The 19,637-nt window shown below is 39.6% G+C and overlaps 1 protein-coding gene and 1 long non-coding RNA gene across 3 annotated transcripts in view; one reads left to right on the top strand and one right to left on the bottom strand.

Annotated features, from left to right (window-relative positions):
• LOC122153453 overlaps positions 1 to 12,345 on the top strand; it is a 61,020-nt gene extending 48,675 nt beyond the window's left edge. For both annotated transcript variants that reach the window (XR_006165346.1, XR_006165345.1), the window contains exon 3: positions 12,233 to 12,345. This is a non-coding gene — a long non-coding RNA (uncharacterized LOC122153453). The remainder of the gene's footprint in view (positions 1 to 12,232) is intronic.
• Positions 1,773 to 10,978, bottom strand: PLAU (plasminogen activator, urokinase). The gene is made up of 11 exons (XM_032982217.2): positions 10,926 to 10,978; positions 9,260 to 9,371; positions 8,094 to 8,148; positions 7,813 to 7,917; positions 7,097 to 7,262; positions 6,668 to 6,753; positions 6,366 to 6,555; positions 5,580 to 5,734; positions 4,489 to 4,629; positions 3,775 to 3,923; positions 1,773 to 2,915 (listed from the first exon to the last, which is right to left on the bottom strand). The coding sequence occupies exons 2-11, from the start codon at positions 9,317 to 9,319 to the stop codon at positions 2,721 to 2,723; spliced, it is 1,302 nt and encodes a 433-aa protein (XP_032838108.1). The 5' UTR covers positions 9,320 to 9,371; positions 10,926 to 10,978; the 3' UTR covers positions 1,773 to 2,720.
• Positions 12,346 to 19,637: the final 7,292 nt, after the last annotated feature.

The raw sequence follows: 19,637 nt of genomic DNA, 5'->3' as shown, positions 1-19,637 counted from the left end.
TCTCAGCTCTATTTGATGGGGGGGGCGGGGAAAGAAAAAATAAATTTTTCATATTCTTTGGTGTGTATAACATGACAAAAAAACATTTGACAAAAATGTTACTAGGAGTGCTTTTAAAAAAGAGCCAATTCTGTTCATTTGTAGTCAGAGCACTCCTTGTAGGTCACAACAAATTCCTTGCTTAAGACTTTTCCAAAATGTTTCTGAAATCTGTAGTCATTCATCATTAAGCAGGCCATGACTGAGACCAAAAGGTTTGTATGAGAGCTCTGTAAGGAATGATTGCACCTACACATTTGAATTTTTTTCTGAATTCTCAAATGAACTATAATGAAAAAGTAAATGTTAATATGGTTTGATCTACAAAAATAAGTTAAGTTTTGCTAGTGGTCCTGTAATTCGACCCCAGATTCTGTATTTTTGAGGAGATGAATAACTAACAAAACATTTGGGTAGTAACTTTTTAAAAAATAGGCCAAAAAGTGGCAAACCAAATGGCTGAGATCTTTTGACCAGTAACTACTGGAGTCTTGCTGGCTTACTATGTTAGTAGATTAGGATGGCTGGGACTGCTAACTTCATAAATTAGGCTGCTAATTAAGCTGCTAATTTGTTCCACGATGGCCATGTCAGTGTAGGAAATCATTTAATGCTTGGCAGGATATTTTTATGATGTGCAAGCCTTTTACTTTCACAGTTACAAACATCACACAACTATATGGCACCTTGATGCTGTGATAGGAACCCCTTCTCTGTAAAGTTATCAGTCTGTCTCATGTTACAGCTTCCTTAAAAGAAACAAAATCAAAGCAGACAGCACCTGCTCTTTAGGATGTTGGAGTGATACTAGGATCCCACTGTGTTCCTTCCACCACCCAAAAGAAAAGACCTAGAAAATATTTTCTGCCTTTGTTGTCTGCCCAAATGAAGGAATGTGTTTTCATCAAAGTCTTACATCAAGCTTAATTGTGGCATTTTCTCCAGAACTAAAAATGCAGGTGGATTTAAGTGTTTCTTTGTTCTTAGCACTCTCTCCTGTGAAATCTGTTCTAGCTAAATTTCTTTCTTGAAAAAGATACTAAACTAAACTATAAATAAGTCTTGCTGTTCAGATATGATTTCTATTACCTAAAACTTTGTTTAGTAGTACTTGTGGTCAACTACAAATGCTTCTCTTCAAAAGTTAGTGTCCACAACAAAGTATTGAGAAAAGCTGAAGCGCTTTCATTTTAGCACCTTTCTGTGATATTGCTGCATTGCACTCTTCCACATGCAGTAGCATTTTAATGATGTTTTGAAACTAAATCTCTTGATTCTGCAAAGTGATTTGGATCTTATTGCAAAGCAGTTCTGTAGCATGATAACCGTCTTCCCTTAAGACAAAGCCTAAACAGGAAATTTTGTTTTACAAGTTCACCCAGTGTTCCACAACTGCTTGGGAATGGCTAGTCTATATGGCTGGATGGGAGTCCTAAAGTACATGAAGCATGGACAGCAGACCCTTAGCACTGTTGTTCTACCTATGCACTGTGTCATGCGAGTTCACACACAGTTTTCTAACACTCTAGCCTGGAGTAGAAGACATTCATCATAGAGAATGATTTAATAAACAGCAAGTTCAAACATATATGTTTTACCACCCAGGAATGCCACTGTTCAGATTAGAACTTAATAAGGGCAGATCTCTTAAATCATACTCTTCCCCTTTCAAGAGAGGAGGAACAGACACTTAAGAATAACATGTTTTTTTAATGATATTTTAACATCCATAATACAAACAATAAGTTAAACACAGTAAAAATAATTAAATAAAGCTTGAGGTTCCAGCCCTCATACAAATAATTCAAATCTATAAAACAAAAACTAGTTTAAAAATAAAACCAGCCTAAGTCTTGGGGTAAAAAATAAGTAGTTTCTACATAATATCAGTTAAATTAATGGAAATAAAGTTCTGACTTTTGACATCTGCAGCATTCAGTGGGTGCTGAATCCTTAAGTCCTCTCCTGGGTGCATAAGCAGATGTAGAAACATTGCATAGTCAGACTTCAGGGGACGCAGATACCTTCAGATGTGACCTAGAAGTCCAGTCAAGTTCCCAATTTGCCTTCTTGCAGCACAGTTCTTAAGTAGAATATGTTGAGTTTGTAATGCTGACACAGCTACAGGTGCCCTTCATAAGATATTACTGTATGTTGGGTCTGTAGCAATGAACCCTATATACCAAGCGTTGCCTCAGTCTAAGCAGACTTTGGTCCTTCAGGCAGTTTCTTTCACATTCCTCTGATGCAAAGCCTGATCACGCCCTCTCAGTACTGGTCTTACAGGTAACCATCTAAGACTTGAGTTTGGTGTGATGAAGAAAGATTTTAGGCTCGGGCCATATATGAGTATTTGAGTTAAGTAAGTTACAACTGTACCAATAATCCCAGACCAAATGCTGGTTCATAAATGAAGTGGACAGATAACTTGATATGCATAGTATTGTGCATGGGAATACTCATTTAAATGTTAAATATTTTAGCTTCCCACAGAGTGGTTTTCAGGTAATTCAGAGTAGTAAGATAATATATCAACCATCTCTCTGCCTTCAGGAACTGATGTGAGTGGTAGACCACACAAGTGTTTAAAATGAAATCCTCTCATGACATTCAGGACTTCAGTGTCCTGGTATCAGTAGAAGCTTAATCTTGTTCATTTGAGTCCAGCTGTAGAAGAGAGGTCACTTTGGTTCAGGAAGGAAACGACTCTTAGCAATTACTGCATTCATATGGGAGTCAATCCAGTTAAGGTATTGAGTAACTCTGGTGTAAACACCAGGCTTGTTTTCCTTTGCACAGCCATCTCCCCAGCTGACAATCCCATAAAGCGTCATCCTGCCATTGTGCTCACAGACCATGGGGCCACCAGAATCTCCCTGACAATGGAAAGAACATATTAGGCCATTTCTGCAGATGGAGCCTTTCTAACAGGGAGCCTGTGATTGTTTTTCTAGATTAAAACAAGCTAGTAAATACCTATGACCTAAAGTTTTTTGATTTTTTGAGAACACTGCTTAGATGGAAGAGAAGGTTCAGCATCTGCTGCTACCTGAACACAGTCTATAATTTAAGGAGGTCTCTAGTTCCATGTCCTGCTAGGGAGGAAGTTACCTTGCATACAACACTCCATCTTCAGTTTAAAAATCACAGATATTAGACTAGTGATATAAGGTCAAAGCCAACACACCCAATTCTTCATCACAGATTCTGTTGTTTCTCTATCTGTAAGGTACACTTAAGGACAACGTTTGTTCTTAGTGGCTCATATGGCCACTCTACCCAGTAAGGGTGCAGGGAAGTAAGTCTAGTTTTGAGGAATCTGTGGAAAGGCTCAGTCTCTCTCTGTAATCCACCTTTTATCCCTTTACAGAGCTACAGTTAACATTAAGAAAGCACAAGCTGAGACTGGAACAGCTGCTGTATTCCTTTGATGCATATCTATCAGCTATTGCTTGAGCAGGTAGTAAAATAAGGCCTTGAGGAATGACAATGACTAAGATACTGCACTTCTTGCACCTCCGAAGAAGGGTGTGGAGTGGGTAACACCTGACTTTAGATCCCAATCTTCTTCCCTATGTTTGGCCACATTACAGGTCAACTCCACTGGATGTACTAACTTCCTGCTATATAAACAAGAGACTCTTCTGACTAGTAAAACTAGAAGATGCCACCAGCTGATCCATATAGGGTACATGCATTTAAAATTATTTAGAAGATAAAACAAACCAGCTTTACCTTGCACGCATCAGTCATCCACATGGGATCTCCAGCACAGACCATGTTGTCAGTAACTTTGATATTGTCATAGTATTCATATTTGCATTTCGTCTGTGATATTAAATTTACAGTAGCTGACATCAATCTTTGAGCATAGTAGATGTCATCTGCAAACAGAAGACTATTAAACTACTTTCACCATCCAGGACAAAAAACTTAATACCTTCCAATAACAGACACTTTCAGTACTTAAACAAAATAAGCATAACCATTCCAGTTCTAGATTTGAGGTTCTTATTTCCAGCTTATTCATTAGAAGTAATCCAATACTACGTAAGTTGAAGAGAAAAACAAGTGTTCCAAATGCAAACTATAAAGCTGGGTTTTTAGATAGAGTCTAGTTGTTTTTGAAGGAAGTTCTGCACAAATGCAATCCTTTGTTAATTCTCCAACACAGATTTATTTTTTCTACTTCTCACCACATCAGGAATGAAAAATATGCTGGTTTACATCTTTGCTTACTTCATATAGTTGACAAGTGGGAGAAGCATCAGATAAGAAATGCCATGGACAACTAAAGATGATAGCAAAGATCATCTTTGAGAGACGCATATTGAGTACATAGAATAGAAAGGAATCTTTTTTTTAATCCTTTGCAGATCATGTTATGAAAATACGCAGTTCCAACATTATGGAAGTACAACTTCAGAAATAAAAGACTAATTCACTTACAAAAATCTTGTTTTCCATAGCCGGATATTTCACACCGGGTATTGTCTCTTAAGTAAAGGTTCCTCTCTGGCAAGCAGACTGTTCTGACATATTTGGATTCTACTGCACACTGTCCAGAAGTTGTTCTTATCCTTATCAAAGCTAAGAAACAAGTCAGACAAGATAGAGTTAGATTTGTAAAGCAAGTTTTTCCCCTGAAGTTCTCTGACAATAGGAGTATCGGGTACAGTTAATGGGAATAGTTGCAGTTACATATTGTTCCTCTCATTGCTTGTGGAATGACACCGGGTCATTATTTAGTAACAATAAAATTAATTTTGACAATTTTAGTGCTGGGAATGTGCTATCTTGAACTTTCCTCCTGGAAGGACAGGGGCTGATAGCTCGGGGAAGCTTCTTCTACATGTGTATCTTCAAATGTTTTAAAACATTCTGCTGAAGAGAGGACCATTTATACTGTACTTCTCACCAGAAGGGTTTATGAAGCTAGTCTTTGAGTCTTTTTCCATAAACATCAGAAATCTGCAAGGGGTGGTAGAGTTCTAAGTGTCATGTGTAAGAGTGGCAAGTCTTTTCTGTGCAAGTTGCAAAAACCCAACTTACTTTGTTGGTTGTGGTTTAGGGATAGGCTTTTGAAAGCCATAGAGAATAATGGAAGTCTGAATTAATTCAGGATGACCTTTGGCTACTACAGTACCTCATCTGGCATTCCCCTACCATATGATGAAGCCTACTGTGCATGCATTTTTTCATCATTTATTATACATACAGTGTGATGTCTGTAAACATAGAATAAGATGGTAGAAATGGAATGCTGCCGCCAGTGCTTATGGAAGAGTCATGCCTTGTACAGGTCCAGAGGTAACACAGGCTTGTAGTTGACTGTGTGCCAGGTAATGCATCTGACAAGTTTGGTTTGTGGCACAACTAGGAAAATCTTGCTCAGCACAGACCTAGTCCTCAGAAGTATCTAGTTCCTGTTGCACTTCATCTCATCTCTGGTTTTACTTCTTTTAGAAGATGTATGCCACAATTACATAGCCTTCAGCTATCCTCAGTGTTTTAAAGGCTCATATTAAAGTGACACTTACCAATATCATTCTCATTGCCACCTGTCTCATCTGTAAAGTCAGGGTGAGAAATGATGGCGTCAACCATGAAAACCTGTTCCTTGTCATCAGTAACATTTAGTATGGACTTTCCAAGGAAGACTCTGTAGATGGATTTGTCTTGTGGCTTTTTTGACCTGAGTGAGAGTAAAGAGATTCATGAAGACTACCAGTTTCTGAAAATGACATGAACAGTATAGATCCAGTTCCTGTTCTGTTTTGTGTTTACTTTAAATTTTGCTTTTTCTTGTCAGCATTAATCAGCTTTGAAAGTTGATCCAGTATTCTAAAGGAAAAACATCCTGATTTTCCATTTGAAGGAATTAAGATGAATGTTCACATATTTTGAAACGCACACTTCGCTAGCTGGTGCTAATGCCAGGCACTGGTGATGAGAATCCTCTGCAGATACCAGGAGGATAAGCTTTCCACATGAAAAACAAGAACCATCCATAAACATATTGCTCAGCAGCTCATCACCTTTCAGTAGATCTTTTAATTTTTGGGAACAGCTAAGATAAAAATGAAACCCTAGCTTCAATTTAGGCTCAAATTGTTTAAATTGCATAATCCACCAAAATGTTTGCATGTTGCTAGTTCATTCTGCTAGACTTGGACTCCCATAGACTTAATGCTTATGGCTGCTCTTGTTTTGATCAATCAAGAGAACACTTACTATCGTACATTCTGAAGGGTTGCTCAGTGAGCATCGCACAAAGAAATCAGTTGAAAGGTGCAAATAAGAAGGACGCAGAACTGTAAACTTACGGAGTATGAAAACAGTGGGCTGCTGTAAGCACCCAGCAAGGGTCAATGAGACTGCCACCGCACAGAAAATGGTTGATGCCTCTTACATTTTGGAAGATGCCAGCTACCCAAGGCTGAGACTCAACCTCTGCCTGGATTCCACCAACAATCTTGAAATACTTGCTGATGCTCCTTTGACCACACGCATGCCCTGTGAAGAGAGAAATTTTGTTCGGATGTTCTTACAACTAAGCACCAACCTTGCGTGATTAAAAAAAAAAGCTAAAAAAAATATCAGTTGTCTTGAAACTAATGTTACTTACCACACTTTTGTATGTTGCAGGGTGTTTCTTGAATGATGAATCCTTTTTTGGTGTAACACCAGGGACGGTTCCTTCCATTTGGGTTTCTAGAAGATAAAGGAAGCATTCTTTTTATAAAGACAGTTTCAAAAAATTCTAGTATTTTAGAATTCTAACTGTCCTGAAAAGGCCAAAAGTGTTCTGTTGCAAAATATCCCAGAGAAAATAATTATCAACTGACTATTAACTGTTACACACTGGGAATGTTGCCCTATGATTGTTTTAGTGGTAAGTGAGAACTCTATATACTTCCAAGAATCACATTCTAACTACTTTTAGTCAAAATCAATCTCTGTAATATTTTGTTATTTAGAACACATACCATCACTTGAGGCACTTTTGGGGCTGTAACAATAGAAGTCATCCCAGGAAGAGTGGTGCTTTACTCACCTGCAGTAGTTGTGTTTGCCCAGTCCAAGCTGCAAAGCATTCCTCATGTGAGCATGGTAATTACCCCTCCTGATTACTGAGGGAAGATCCCACGGCAGACATTCATCTTCTGTTGCCATTCCCCTGTAGTCCTCCCCATTCTCAGTATAGCATATGCTGTTAGTGTCTGAGAAAATAAGGATTTAATTAGCAGCACATTCTTGTTTATATTTGTTCCAAGACAGAAATAATCTGTATGGATTCTTCTAATGAGAAAAAGTTTATGCATTACACTTGAAAACAAATAATGCAAAATCTGAATTTATTATCTGTTGGTTTTAAATTTGTTCTTTATTATTTTTGAACATCAACTATCTTATGCTTTAAAGCATGCATATTGCTTCTTTAATAGTTTCAGTGTACTGCACAATATAATATGTTCTTCTGCTTCTGAACACTCCCAAACAAGTTCAGTTTTTTCACCCCAAACTAAAACATTTGTGACATAGGCAATACTAGTGAGAAAGCAGGGACAAAAAAAAAAAAAAAATAGAGATCTTGATTTTTCACCAATATTTAGTTGTTTCTCCTCAGTCTGGTAGCATAAAGTGCTGAAGGATATCCAGTCATGTGTTTATGGGTAGTACTTTCACCTGCCATTTCATATTCTTTACTTACCTATCTTGTTAGTTCTTTTCAAGCAATTTAGTTAGTACTAAGGAAAACAGATACTCTACCTAGTTCACAGTGAATCCCAGTGTATCCTTCTGGGCATACGCAACGATTAATTCCACTAAATAGGTAATAGGTAATGCAGGTTGCTCCATTCAAACAATGGCATTCTGCAAGTAAAAGGACATCACTGATTAGAGGCAAAACATTTGAATGATGAAGTGAAATGTAGCTGAAAACTAAGTTTCATGTGTTTAAGTATGACTAAGTCTTTCTTCTTGTATGAAGATGTAATTGCAGGATAACAAGTTCTTTTTAGGTTCAAGTAGAACAGTCAGATATTTACCCTTGTGATCTGATCTGTGTTTATATGACAGCTTGTAGTAGTTCTTGCTGTAAACCTAAAGGAAAAGAAAAAGTGATTTTATGGTAACTGTTTCTTTTATGTGGTTTGATTATCTTTTATAGGCCCAAGCTCTGTTCCTTAATGCATACTTTCAACAGTTCAGTTTTTTGCATGCAGTTACCAGCTGAACCTGCTCTGTGGAACCTAGATATGAATGAAGAGTGGAACTCTACTCAAGCAAAGCAGAACAGGAGATCAAAAACCCCACACCACACGAAAACAACCCAATTGTGAAAACCCCCACCAAGCAGGTCCACTGTATCAGGTCAACATGGCAGTTATTTCTACTATAAGGACCTAAGCAGCTCTCAGTGGTCAGTGTCCCTAGAACAGGGAAGGGAACTTCTCCCTCTCCACCTCTCAGCCACCAAGCAGTACAGCAAAGATGTAACATTCTCCAGCTGCCTCTTATTTCGGTGACCTTGGTGCTTTACATTTGTGCCACGGAATAAAAGCCAGTAGACTTATATGATAGATTCTTGCCCTGTACTTTAGGTCCTGCCTCTGCTTTACAAGCTAGATATTTCAATAAGATTAGGCTTTTAGTATACTTTTCCCAGAGGTCAGGTGGGCTTGTCTGAGCTAAAACAGATAATGGTAACAATATATTTCCATCATGTTGGTAAACGACTCTGCTGATAGATATCAACTGTCATACAAGTTGAGAATCAAAAATATTCCAATCCACATCTGTTTTTTCCTTATTTAGCATCATTCTTTCAAGTAGAAGAAGTGGAAATTTAGTTAAGGCCCAATATCTACCTCCATGGAGGACCAGTGAGCTCTTGGTACTCAGTGTCCAGGTCTACATAGCATTAAAAGAAAAAAAAAAAAAACAAAACAACTTGATTTCTTTGTTATTGCATAATGTCTTCACTATTTGAATGCTAGCAGACATGTTAAGGTGGATCAGAATTAGAAGAAAAACCAAGGGGTTCAAAAGCATATTACTTGGAGGTATATGTGCAGCAGATGTATATGTACATGTAAAGTCAGAAAAAAGGAGAATTCAAGCCAAAAGCCTGCTGCGCTGGCCAAAGCAGAAGTATAATCAAAACCAGAAGTGGTTCCAAGTGAACCCCCCCAACATTTATTTCAAAACTTACAGAATCTAGTCCCGTGACAAGTGTACCCAGGGTTACTGTGAGAAAAATGAGTAACTTCATGTTGTTAGTTAGCTTCTCACTTAGTTCCTCTTCTATCTGTATTATTTTGGTTCTGAAAATAAAGAGAAATTTAGTATTGTGTTGTAGCTTGCAGCGTCACCTTTCTTGCTTCTATTGTGACTTCTTCTGACACTCATGTCAGACAACACAATTGACAGAATTAAACATTGACTTGCTGTGGAATATATACTTATTATTTCTATACATTAAATTAGAGGTCATTGTCTGAAGCTTTTCTTTTTGCACATCTAGCAATACAATGAGATTTGTTCAGAGTTTAAGTGAAACAGAGAAAAGGAAATTGGAAAAATGAATACTCTGGTTCTGCAGTGTGGACCAAAACAGTTAGAAATTGTCAGATATATTTAGTTACTGTCCAGCTGTTTGTACCTTTTTAGTTGATTATTACTACCTTGCAACAAAAGCACCAAACATGCACATTGAGGGTATGAAAGGGAAATGTCCTTTTTTCACTATCTCTATAGTTGCTGACTGCATCTAGTTGATGCCAGGCACTTGCATAAGCCTCACTAAGTGCCTCTGACCACTTCAAACTCTTTAAAGTCTTGTCTTGATGTTATCTCACTTATTTACAGTATTAGAGAGGCTTAGAACATATTCCATCTTGATTTCTTACATGCAGCTGGATCTTGCAGCCAAGGATGTATAGCAATCTTACCAATAGTGAGTGTCAAAAACCAAGCTTGTAAAAACACTGGGGAGAAGAAAGCTATAAAGTACCAATATGTATTTTTTGTTGATTTTTTTTTTATTATTTGCAATGCAAGGAATGGGATTTTTTTTTTAAAAAGTGCCCTCAGTTCTAGAAAACTGGAAAACTTGGTTTTTAAAGTATTCCATAGGAACCTTAGTTATATTTACAGCAGCAAGCAGTGCAATGCAGTAGGAGGGAGTGTGCAGAATGGAGCTGGTGCTGAAGACCTGCTCCACACTGTTATCTACTTCCGAGGTTTCTACACTGGACTAGTTCTAATTTGGTCCTGCAGACTGAACGCCTGCTGGTATATGGAGTGCATCCTCTAATTTGGCTTTATTCAGAAGAAAAACAGTGCAGGTACCCTAAAACTATTCAGTGGTGTGAACAAAAACATGGGAAATCGAGATCACTGGATTCATTTGGAAAAAGCTGACATGATCTAAACCAAAATGCTAATGCAGGTGCACTCTTTGCTCGTAAGCAGGTTTCATAATGCAAGAAAGCAAATCATGCCTCAGGTACTTGGACAGGCATGCTTATCAGATTCAGCTGTGATTTCAGCACATATGTTTTCCCTTAAACCCTATTCATATTAAGATAATTATTTTTAGCATATTTGGCAACTGAGCAAGTAATTAATCATTTGTTACCACAGTTAGTTCCTCAGGTTCAACCTTTGGATCACAAATAGCAGTACTGCTGATTTTTTTAGTGAAAAATGATGATACGCTGTAGCACATCGAACAGATCTTCCCCACTGCTGAAATACTGCATCGCAAGGGCGCTTTTTTTTTTTTTTTTCTTCCCTCCCAATTTAAAGCGCAAGCATTCAGACCAGGCATTTTCGCTCTTAAATCACCACGGGGTTGTAAAGACAGGAGCACTTACCAGGGCGGGAGCCGGTGGGTGCCGGGGCCGGGCGGTGGCGGCGGCAGCGCCGGGCGGGCGCTATAAAGGCCGGGTCGGGGCGGAGCCGCCGCCGCCACCGCCCTGGGGCGGGACCTGCCCGCTCGGCCCCCCCCACCCCCCCGGGACCTGCGAACGCCTCGGCGCTTACCTCGCTGCAAACAAAAACTGCTGGAATGACTCAAGGGGGAAATTTTAAATGTTGCTTTTTAGTTTCGGGGGATGGGGGGAGTACGGTCCGGGCGAACAAACAACTCGGGTCGGAGTTAGATTGTCGGTAAGGGGCTCCCTGGCTCCCCGCGGCTGTCAGCAATTTCTTAGAGGCATTTAAAAAACAAACAACAAACGAGAAATGTGAGTGACAGCTGTCAGAAAAATGACTTGTGTTGAAACATGCCTAGAGATATAAGAGTGGTGTATTTTATTCATATAGCGCTACCCATAATGAGAGAAGCACAAGTGATTAATTAATTAGTAGAGGATTAAATTGGTTCAGGTGTGGGTTAAACACAGCCCACTGGGAGGGGATGTTGGGCCAGAATGTGTGCTGGAGGCACTGAATGTGTTTTCGGAGAGCTGCCTCCAGCTGAAACACAGGACGTTTTGGGGCGAGCAGGATGCATTCCTCAACCCAGCTGAAATCTACTGGGAATGGGGCTTACAGCAGGGGCTAAACTCGTCTTCTCCGAAGCAACTTAGAGCTCAGCTGCCCCAGAGGAATCTTCTGCTCCCAAGAAATTGGTCACAGTTTTTCCAGAATTTCTATCTTTCCACAGAAATAGTCAAAATGGGGTTGCTTCTTAAGATTTGGATAGAGATGTGAACTGCCAGATGCTTGTCTAAGAAGGCAGGCCAACAAAATAGTCTTTCCTAGCCCATTCAAATGTGATTTTTTCATGTTATGCTGTGATGATGTAGCAATGCAGTGAATAACAGCAAACCAGTATTTAGTATTTGTGGGTATATTCATAGGGTTTAGCTTCAGGTAGTGCTGGTGACTAAGATGAGGCAGGTCTCCATAGGCTGTGCAGCTGATGAAGAGCAGTTTCTTCAGAGGCCAGGTCGGAACAGGAGTTGACCTGAATTTCCCTTACGATTATTGTTTTCATAACTGGGCAATTCAGAACTTAAGGAGATCATCTTTCTGTGTTTGACATCTAGCTTTACTGGGATGAGTATGGCTTAGCTTTCTTCTTCCCTCCCCACCTTCTATTTGGATCAAGCCTGTGGAATAACCATACCTTTATTTTAGTACTGGCTACTTATGTTCTCTATTTGTTTCTGTTCAGATCTGCAAGATCACATCAGAACAGACCTTGCATCTGCCAAAAGCATGCTGAATTCGCTTCGCTGAATGGCAGGAACTGAGTCAAGAGAAAGAGCTCAAGCTGTAAGTCCAAAAATGAACATAGGTAGGGAACAAATCTTTCTGGAGTTCAGAAGAGTAATTTTTCTCTCTCGCTGTGGTCACTGAATATACCAGCATCACAAGCAATTAGATCCTCTAAGAAACAGGGCAGAAAATATCAAGGTAGAATCCCCATGGCAGTCTCTTCACTTTAGAGGAGTGGCTGTGAGGTAAACTTATCCTAGGGAATAAATTAGAGGGGGAGGGGGGAAAATCCAGATTTTAAAAGCAGTCTGGAACATTTACCCACTTAATGAATTTTAATACACCAACCTTACACATAATAAGTGAAGGAATTTTGTCATGGCTTGGTGCAGCAGGGAGAGCAGGGAAGGGACAAGGTGCCAGGAAGAGGAGGGCTCCTCAGGGCTGGACAGCTCCTCTTCTTCCTCCCCCACGCTCCCGAGGCACGGTGCTTGACCCAAGGTGCTAGCCCTTGGTGGCTTCCTCAAACTCTCTTTCTGGAAAAAGAGTCAACTGTAGAGCATCTGGATTTCCTCTTTCACCATTGTTCTCTGAGAAGTGCTGTAGAAGTGTGAGCAATTATCTTTAACCTGAACTTTTGACCAAGCTGTGTAGGTGTCCCTCCCCTGTTCCTCATTTTTCCCCTAAAACCTGAAGGTTCATACTTGTTTCCCAGGTCCAAGAGCCAAAAATTTTTGTTGTCTTCACTCTGGCACAAGATAAAGCAAGATTCAAAACACCCTTTTCCTACCATTTGTCACATACTTAGGTTTTATTGAAATACTGTATTACTTCGCAATGATAAAATATATATAGAATGCCACCAGAAGTGGCCTCCCTGCTGTGCTGTCACTGTGCTTCAATTGGACTGGTAACAGCTACTGATCAGAAACCCTGACATGTTTGCAGTACTGCTTTAGTGCCATCGAATTCCTTTGCTTTGAATATTTGCACCTAGATAGGTGAATGAATTATAGTTGAATGACTGAACTGAAACTGTGGTTTAGCAGAGAGATATCAAAGCTAGCTGCAAATGAGTTTGCTTTGGTACTGCAAGTAATCTCACAGCAAACAGGCTTCATGATCTCTGTGATCCTTAAGTGGCTTTTAGGAAAGCAGAAATGGACGAGATAATTTCCAGTGCCAGAGTTCACTGAGCTGGCTGATGGCTGGCACAACAAGCTCTGAAGTGAGGTTTCAGGTGAAGTAAGCCTTTGGACCCTTGTTATGTGCCCTGCCTTAAGGCAGAGACCTTGGAAAAATCTCTAACTTGGCAGTTCTGGCAAGACTTCCACCTGACCTCAAAGATGGACCTGACTGCACAGGTAGGAAATGCACAGACCCGGGGAGTGGGAGGGGTGAAACAGGACCAGCTCTCCTATCAAGGGACTTCTGTTGGCTTCAGGGTCAGGATTTGTTCATTACTGCATGTCTCAAGAGTTTAGAAGGGCCCTGTTACAAGCCATGTTATCTCAGCAGAACAAGACGGTGATAGAACAGAGGAAAAGAAAGTCTTAATAACTCAAAATCAAAGTTACTTGGGAAGAACAGTGAAGGAAATTAAATACCTACTAAAAGACTCTCACAGGAACTTATTTTCCCAGTAGATACTGATTAATAACAAGCCATGGGGCTTAAGAGAAAAACTCTTTTACAGACCCATGCACAAGCTTTGTATATTGAGAGCCACTTTCTGGTTTCCACTGTTTAGTTCTTTTTCTTTATATGTGTCTGTGGTTTCTTCACATCAGTCTCTTATCTGAATTTGGCAGAGGTGGGATCAGGATGGAGGGGGACTTCCGAAGACAAGATAAATGCCGTAGGAAGTGTTACGAGTGACCTTACAGAAGACACTTTACTGCTTAGTAAGAGTACAGTATCTAAACTAGAAAATGACACAAAATCTAAAGTAATTCTCTCATTTACATAGTTAGGGCTGTTAATAATAGGGATTTATATATTTCTCTTGGCTGTACCTGGATTATAGCACAGAGTAAAGAAAATCTATACACCTATTATGAGCTGCTCATGATCCAAGCCTGTGAACCCCTTGCAGTTGTACAGTACTTCTCTCAAAGAGAGGTCAGATGCAGTGGATCCAACACTGAAGAGCTAGTAGGATCAAACCCACCGTCAGGCAGTTTTTAGTTTACTGTGATTCTGCAATTTACTTTTTGGTTGATGATAAAAATCTTGCTGATTCTTTTAATTTATAGTTGAAGTAACTTGAATGCTTCAGACTAATTGGCCAGCCTGACTTAGCAAATTTAGAAAAGATAACATTCCATTCCAACTAGATGAGGACACGGACCCTCTTAAAGAAATAAAGGATTTTTATCTCATGGTGGTGCGCTGCAAGAGATTGTGAGGTTCGCATTGTTTTCCAGAAGTTGTGAGGGGTGGAAGTATCATTAGTTCCAGTGCTCATTTTCACAGCTGATGGTAAAATATTAAAACTAAAGAGAAATACCATCCACCACACACTGATTCTAGTGGTCCATATGTAAATCTCAAAGGATAGAATTCACAGAGAGTTAAGTAACCCTGTAAATGTTAGGAAAATGAACTGCCACAGAAGTGCTGTTCTACCATGAAAAATTTTCCTTACTGTGGTACCCTGATACTCCACATTAATTTTCTCAGTCAGGGACACCCTCTAGCTAAATAAGAATCTTCACATGCTTAAAATTACAACCGTGCCTAGAAATCTGCCCTGAACCTGGATTCCTGGCTCTGTGAGCAGGCACTTCTGCAAGCCCCTGCTGAAGGTGATGGAGCTCAGTGATCAGTGGGGGAGCAGTCCCAGCTGTTCAAGGCACTTCAGAGTCAGAGCTCAGACATGCCTGAGGCGTTATATTGCCTTGAGCCAGTGGTTGTGTGGAGCACATTTTGGTTTGTATCACACACATGTAATATCAGAATTAGTCCTTTGACTAGTAAAATGTCTGTTTTGCCGACATGGCTTCATGTGACATTGAAAAATCATTTGCAAGTCCTCTCTACTCATGGTGCATTAAGAACAGAGAAGGCTAAATTTGCATATGAGCAGTTATGTGTGCCTAAACCTCTGTCATCTCACATATAAGAGCAGGGTTATGTGTCACATTAAGTATTTAGTTAGTGATTAAGGATACAAAAGCTAAGAAAACACCTAGATCCTTTTGACATGATTTGTCATCTCCATAATGATAATAGTTTGGGTTTTTTTTTTAAAAAAAAGAAGATAGCTTGCCACTGAACTAAGTAGTCCCAACTATAGATATAGAATGCAAAGAATAACACTATATTTGCAACTGCTTTGTGTATTGGAATGTGGCTTCAAAATTGAACAGTATTGGGTTACAGTAAATTTTGGATTATGGCAGAAAGGATTTCAAGGCAGTCATAAAACGTGTTACATGTTTAAGGGAAATTTTCCAGTATAAAGTTGTTTTAGAATATTCTAGCTTCACCTTTAAAAACACAGGTACTTTTACAGTAAAACATTTTGTATTCTCCCTTTGATATTAATCGAATTAAATTTTTTATTCAGTTTGCTTCTAACTCTTGAGATAATAACAGGTATCACTGAATAAACCAATAGATTTTTAAATGTAAATCAATAGATTTCAAATGTTACATTATCACTGTTCATAAAGTTAAAAATATACAGCTTGTTCCTTCATCTTATTGTCTCAAATTACAGCTTGTATGAGTCCCAGGAATTTCCAGAGTAGCTGATTTTAAGTCGAATGTGATTCATAAAAATTCTTGTACTTTAATGACTCTTGATTACTTGTCAGTTGTTTGTGGTTGGAATCTGAAGCAAATGGTGACCTCATTTCCTTTAGATACAATTCAGCTACTCAGGTTTCTTTGTTTATTTAAAATTTTGTTCCTTTTCCTCACTGCCTACTGTTTTTCTCTTATCTGTGTTATCTGTGTGAGTAGTAGCAGAGTGTAGCAGTTGAGGGCCACTGGACTCCCTCCGGGTGCTAGTTGACACTACTTGTTTCTTTGCGAGCAGCAGGAGCAGGCAGACTTTATTGCTGAACTAAGCCAATACAATCAAAAACTTGCAAGCTTGCTTTGGTCACAACAAGCAACCAGTTGCTGTTGGCTCAGCTATTTATTACACTAGGAGAGAATGTGGTTGAAGCTTTAAAACAATACAATCACTCTCAAGCACAGTTTTGTTGGGTACTCCAGCTGCATTCTTTAAAGTGACTGTGCTAGAAGTTGACTCTAGGTACAGGCTGAGCACCTTGAGCACCTGTGAAATCCCCTGTTACTGGGCCCATTTCATTCATGCGTAGAAAGCAGCTACTTGACGAATGTTCTTTTTTATATACAATGTTTTGTTGTTTCAGTGAGCTGTCCGGATACGGATATTTTTTTGAACAGCAATGATATCACATCTAAGGATTTCTTCATCAGCTTGGTGTGCACCTGCTTTCAAACTATGTTTTGTATCTCATTTAGCATTTATTAAAATCCACTGATCATGGAAATCACCAATCTCTTTGACATTTGTTGAAATTGCTGAGTTGAGACAGCTAATGTCTAAAGCAAAGATTAGTCTGAGCTACAGATGTTGCATCCACATGCTAAACAGCTTAAAATTATGTTCGTGTTTAGGTCTAGTCTTATCTTTAGTTTCTAGTTGCTGGTACCACTCGTGGAAACCTGGAAGAGGAGACTTCTGAGTCTGAAGCTACAAGTCAGAAAGCAGAACCAGAGTTTTTGGGGGATTAAGCTGTGCTTCTTTTGGTGATCTTAGGTTCTGACATAGGATATTTTTCAAGGAAATCCTATGTCTGCCTTTACTGATCTGAAATAGCACATTGAAACCCAACATTGAAAATTTACAGAAACAGCTGGCTCGGACTACTGTTTCTGCAGTGCATCAGTCAATCAGATTCACATTCCACAGGAAAACCAACAAACTGAGAGCATGCCAGTTGGCAGACTTCTGGAGAAAAAAAAATTGCTAAAAACTGGGAAAAAATCAAGTTTCAGGGGACGAGTTCTGCATGCTGTATCCCAGTGACGGTGTATCCAGGGAAGCAGGATACCTTAACCCCCTGTGCAATACAGTCCTGAAGAGAAAATTAGCAGTGCTCATCTCTATGAGAGGCTGCTTGGGAAGATCATTTAGGATACCACTCCTTCCTTTTCTGTCTTGGGCTTTCCTAGTCATGAACGAAGATAAATGCCTAAACTAACATAGGCAGTTCCTACCTACAGGGTAGTGGTGATTTTACAGGCTGCCCTGCCAAGCAGCACTAATACCATAACAAATGTCTTAGTGGAGAGACAATTAATTGTTCTGGCTCTCAGTAGAGTGTGACACTGCCTGCTCTTAGCAGTTTGGCCTCCAGGAAGGAAACAGCATGTTGTATAGGTCTCACACCTCTCAAGTAGAATGCAGGGGTGCAGGATCAGTGGCAGGGAGCCCTCTCTGCCCAGGGGGTAGCAGCTGGGATGAGTGTATCCCTTGCTGCTCACCGGAGTTGCAGACTGCTTGCAGCCACAGCACAGAATTGTTCTACAATGCCTAAATGAAGGATTGTTTTGACTGTAAATGTCCAGGGACCATAATGGTGGGCAGCAGTATAAATTTTTAAGACATTCATTATCTAAATAAATACCAGCTACAGAAAAATAACTCTGTAATCATAACATTAATGGAATTAGTCATGGGCTGTTCTATGAGGTACTGAAAAAGCTCTGAAGAAAGAAGACACACCTGTGAATTTACAGCTGAAGGAAGAGGATACCAAATGCAGAAAGATGGGAGTGTAGCGAGCCCATAGGGCAGTACTGCCTAGTGTGTCAGGTAGAGCTGTTGAACAATTCAGAGGAAAAAGAGTTTTGAGAACAAAAAATAAGTTGCTTCCTGGGTGCTGTTGAACAACAGCATTCTTCCTGCATAAGCTCATAAAGAAACTGTACTGGGAAGAAAGGGGAAACAGAATTAACTAGGGTGCTCTAATAATAGTACTTATCTTTCCTCCCTCTCCCACTCCTTCGGATGTTTTGGCACAGCCTTCCTTTTTTTTTTTTTCCCTAGTTATCTTCCTGTAATTTATTTCTAGCACAGAGACTGTGCTACTTTCCCTAATCTTTGTTTGCTGCTTGTTGTTTAAAGTTTATAGCGTTTAAGTAACTACATCTCTAAAGAAAGTTGTGCTAGCTCTCCTGAAAGACCTTTAACCCCTATCCTGTCTATGGCAATTGCAGCTTTTATTGATGGACAAAGAGGACACAAAAAAAAAAAAAAAAAGAGAGAGATTACAGAGCCTTCTTGTATATGATAAGCACAGCAGAAAAAAAAAATTTCAAAAATACTTTTTGTTTTCAAAATAGGCCTTTTTTTATCTTTGTGCAAAGTCTTCCAGAGGGACGTTCTGGCATATGTTGACCTATCATTAGTACCACCAAGGGTATTTATTCCTGACAGAAAACAGAAATATTTACTTTCTGCCTCCCTCCTCTGTCTCCATGGCTTTTTCTTGGCTATACTGACTACTTGTGCCATTCTGTGATTTTGATTAGAACTGTTGGAAATAACAATGTTTTATTTCTTCTGAAATGCATGTGGGTTTTGAGCAAAATATCTCAAATTGAGATACAACAAAGACTCTATCATTGTGACTTTTGAAACAGCTTTGGAGCGCATCTTCCCTTTGTTCCACAAGAGGTGTCAAGATTTTGCTTGCCTGTTTCTACAGATGTGGTAGGCATTTACAGGGGAGATGGAGAAGACAAAGTATAGAACAGAGTCCATGCTAGTAAATCTGTAAGGCTCAGCATCTTGGGCTGCATGCTGGTACTGTTGTAGTCGTGATCAGAAATGTAGGATGGAAGGTTGCAGTGGGGCAAGGGGAGAAGGGGAAGAGGTGGTCATGTCGTTTGCATTTCAGAAACGGCTGTGGTTTAGCCAGGAGAAGGGTGATAAAGAAGCGTTAAGTAAGTAGTTGACAGAAATGGAAGGAGAACACAGTAGCAAATGAACGTTGCACTGAAAAAGGTTGAAAGCCACTTATCCATGGACTTATTATGAGAAAAGTTAGTAAGTGGACAGTGGAGGTTGGCCACACAGGTTATTCAGGAGGAGTCAGCATCCAGAGGATGGGTGGGGGAGGATATAGCTAGAGGGCATGAGGTGCTCTGAGAGTGAAAACAAATTATGTATGGTTGACTCAGTGAAGAACAGGCAGATGATACAGGATTCCTTGATCAAAGAGAATTCCATAAGAGAAGCCTTTTCAGGAGCTTTTCTAAGTGCAAACAAGAGAAATGGAGTTGCATTTTTCAAGGCTTCTGGTGGGCAGAAAAGT

This window comes from Tyto alba, unplaced genomic scaffold, assembly GCF_018691265.1.
Source record: "Tyto alba isolate M040663 unplaced genomic scaffold, T.alba_DEE_v4.0 Super-Scaffold_1, whole genome shotgun sequence".
In the NCBI taxonomy this organism is placed as follows: Eukaryota; Metazoa; Chordata; class Aves; order Strigiformes; family Tytonidae; genus Tyto; species Tyto alba.
Note: the sequence above shows the minus strand (reverse complement) of the source record. Positions and strands in the feature narration are given on the sequence as shown.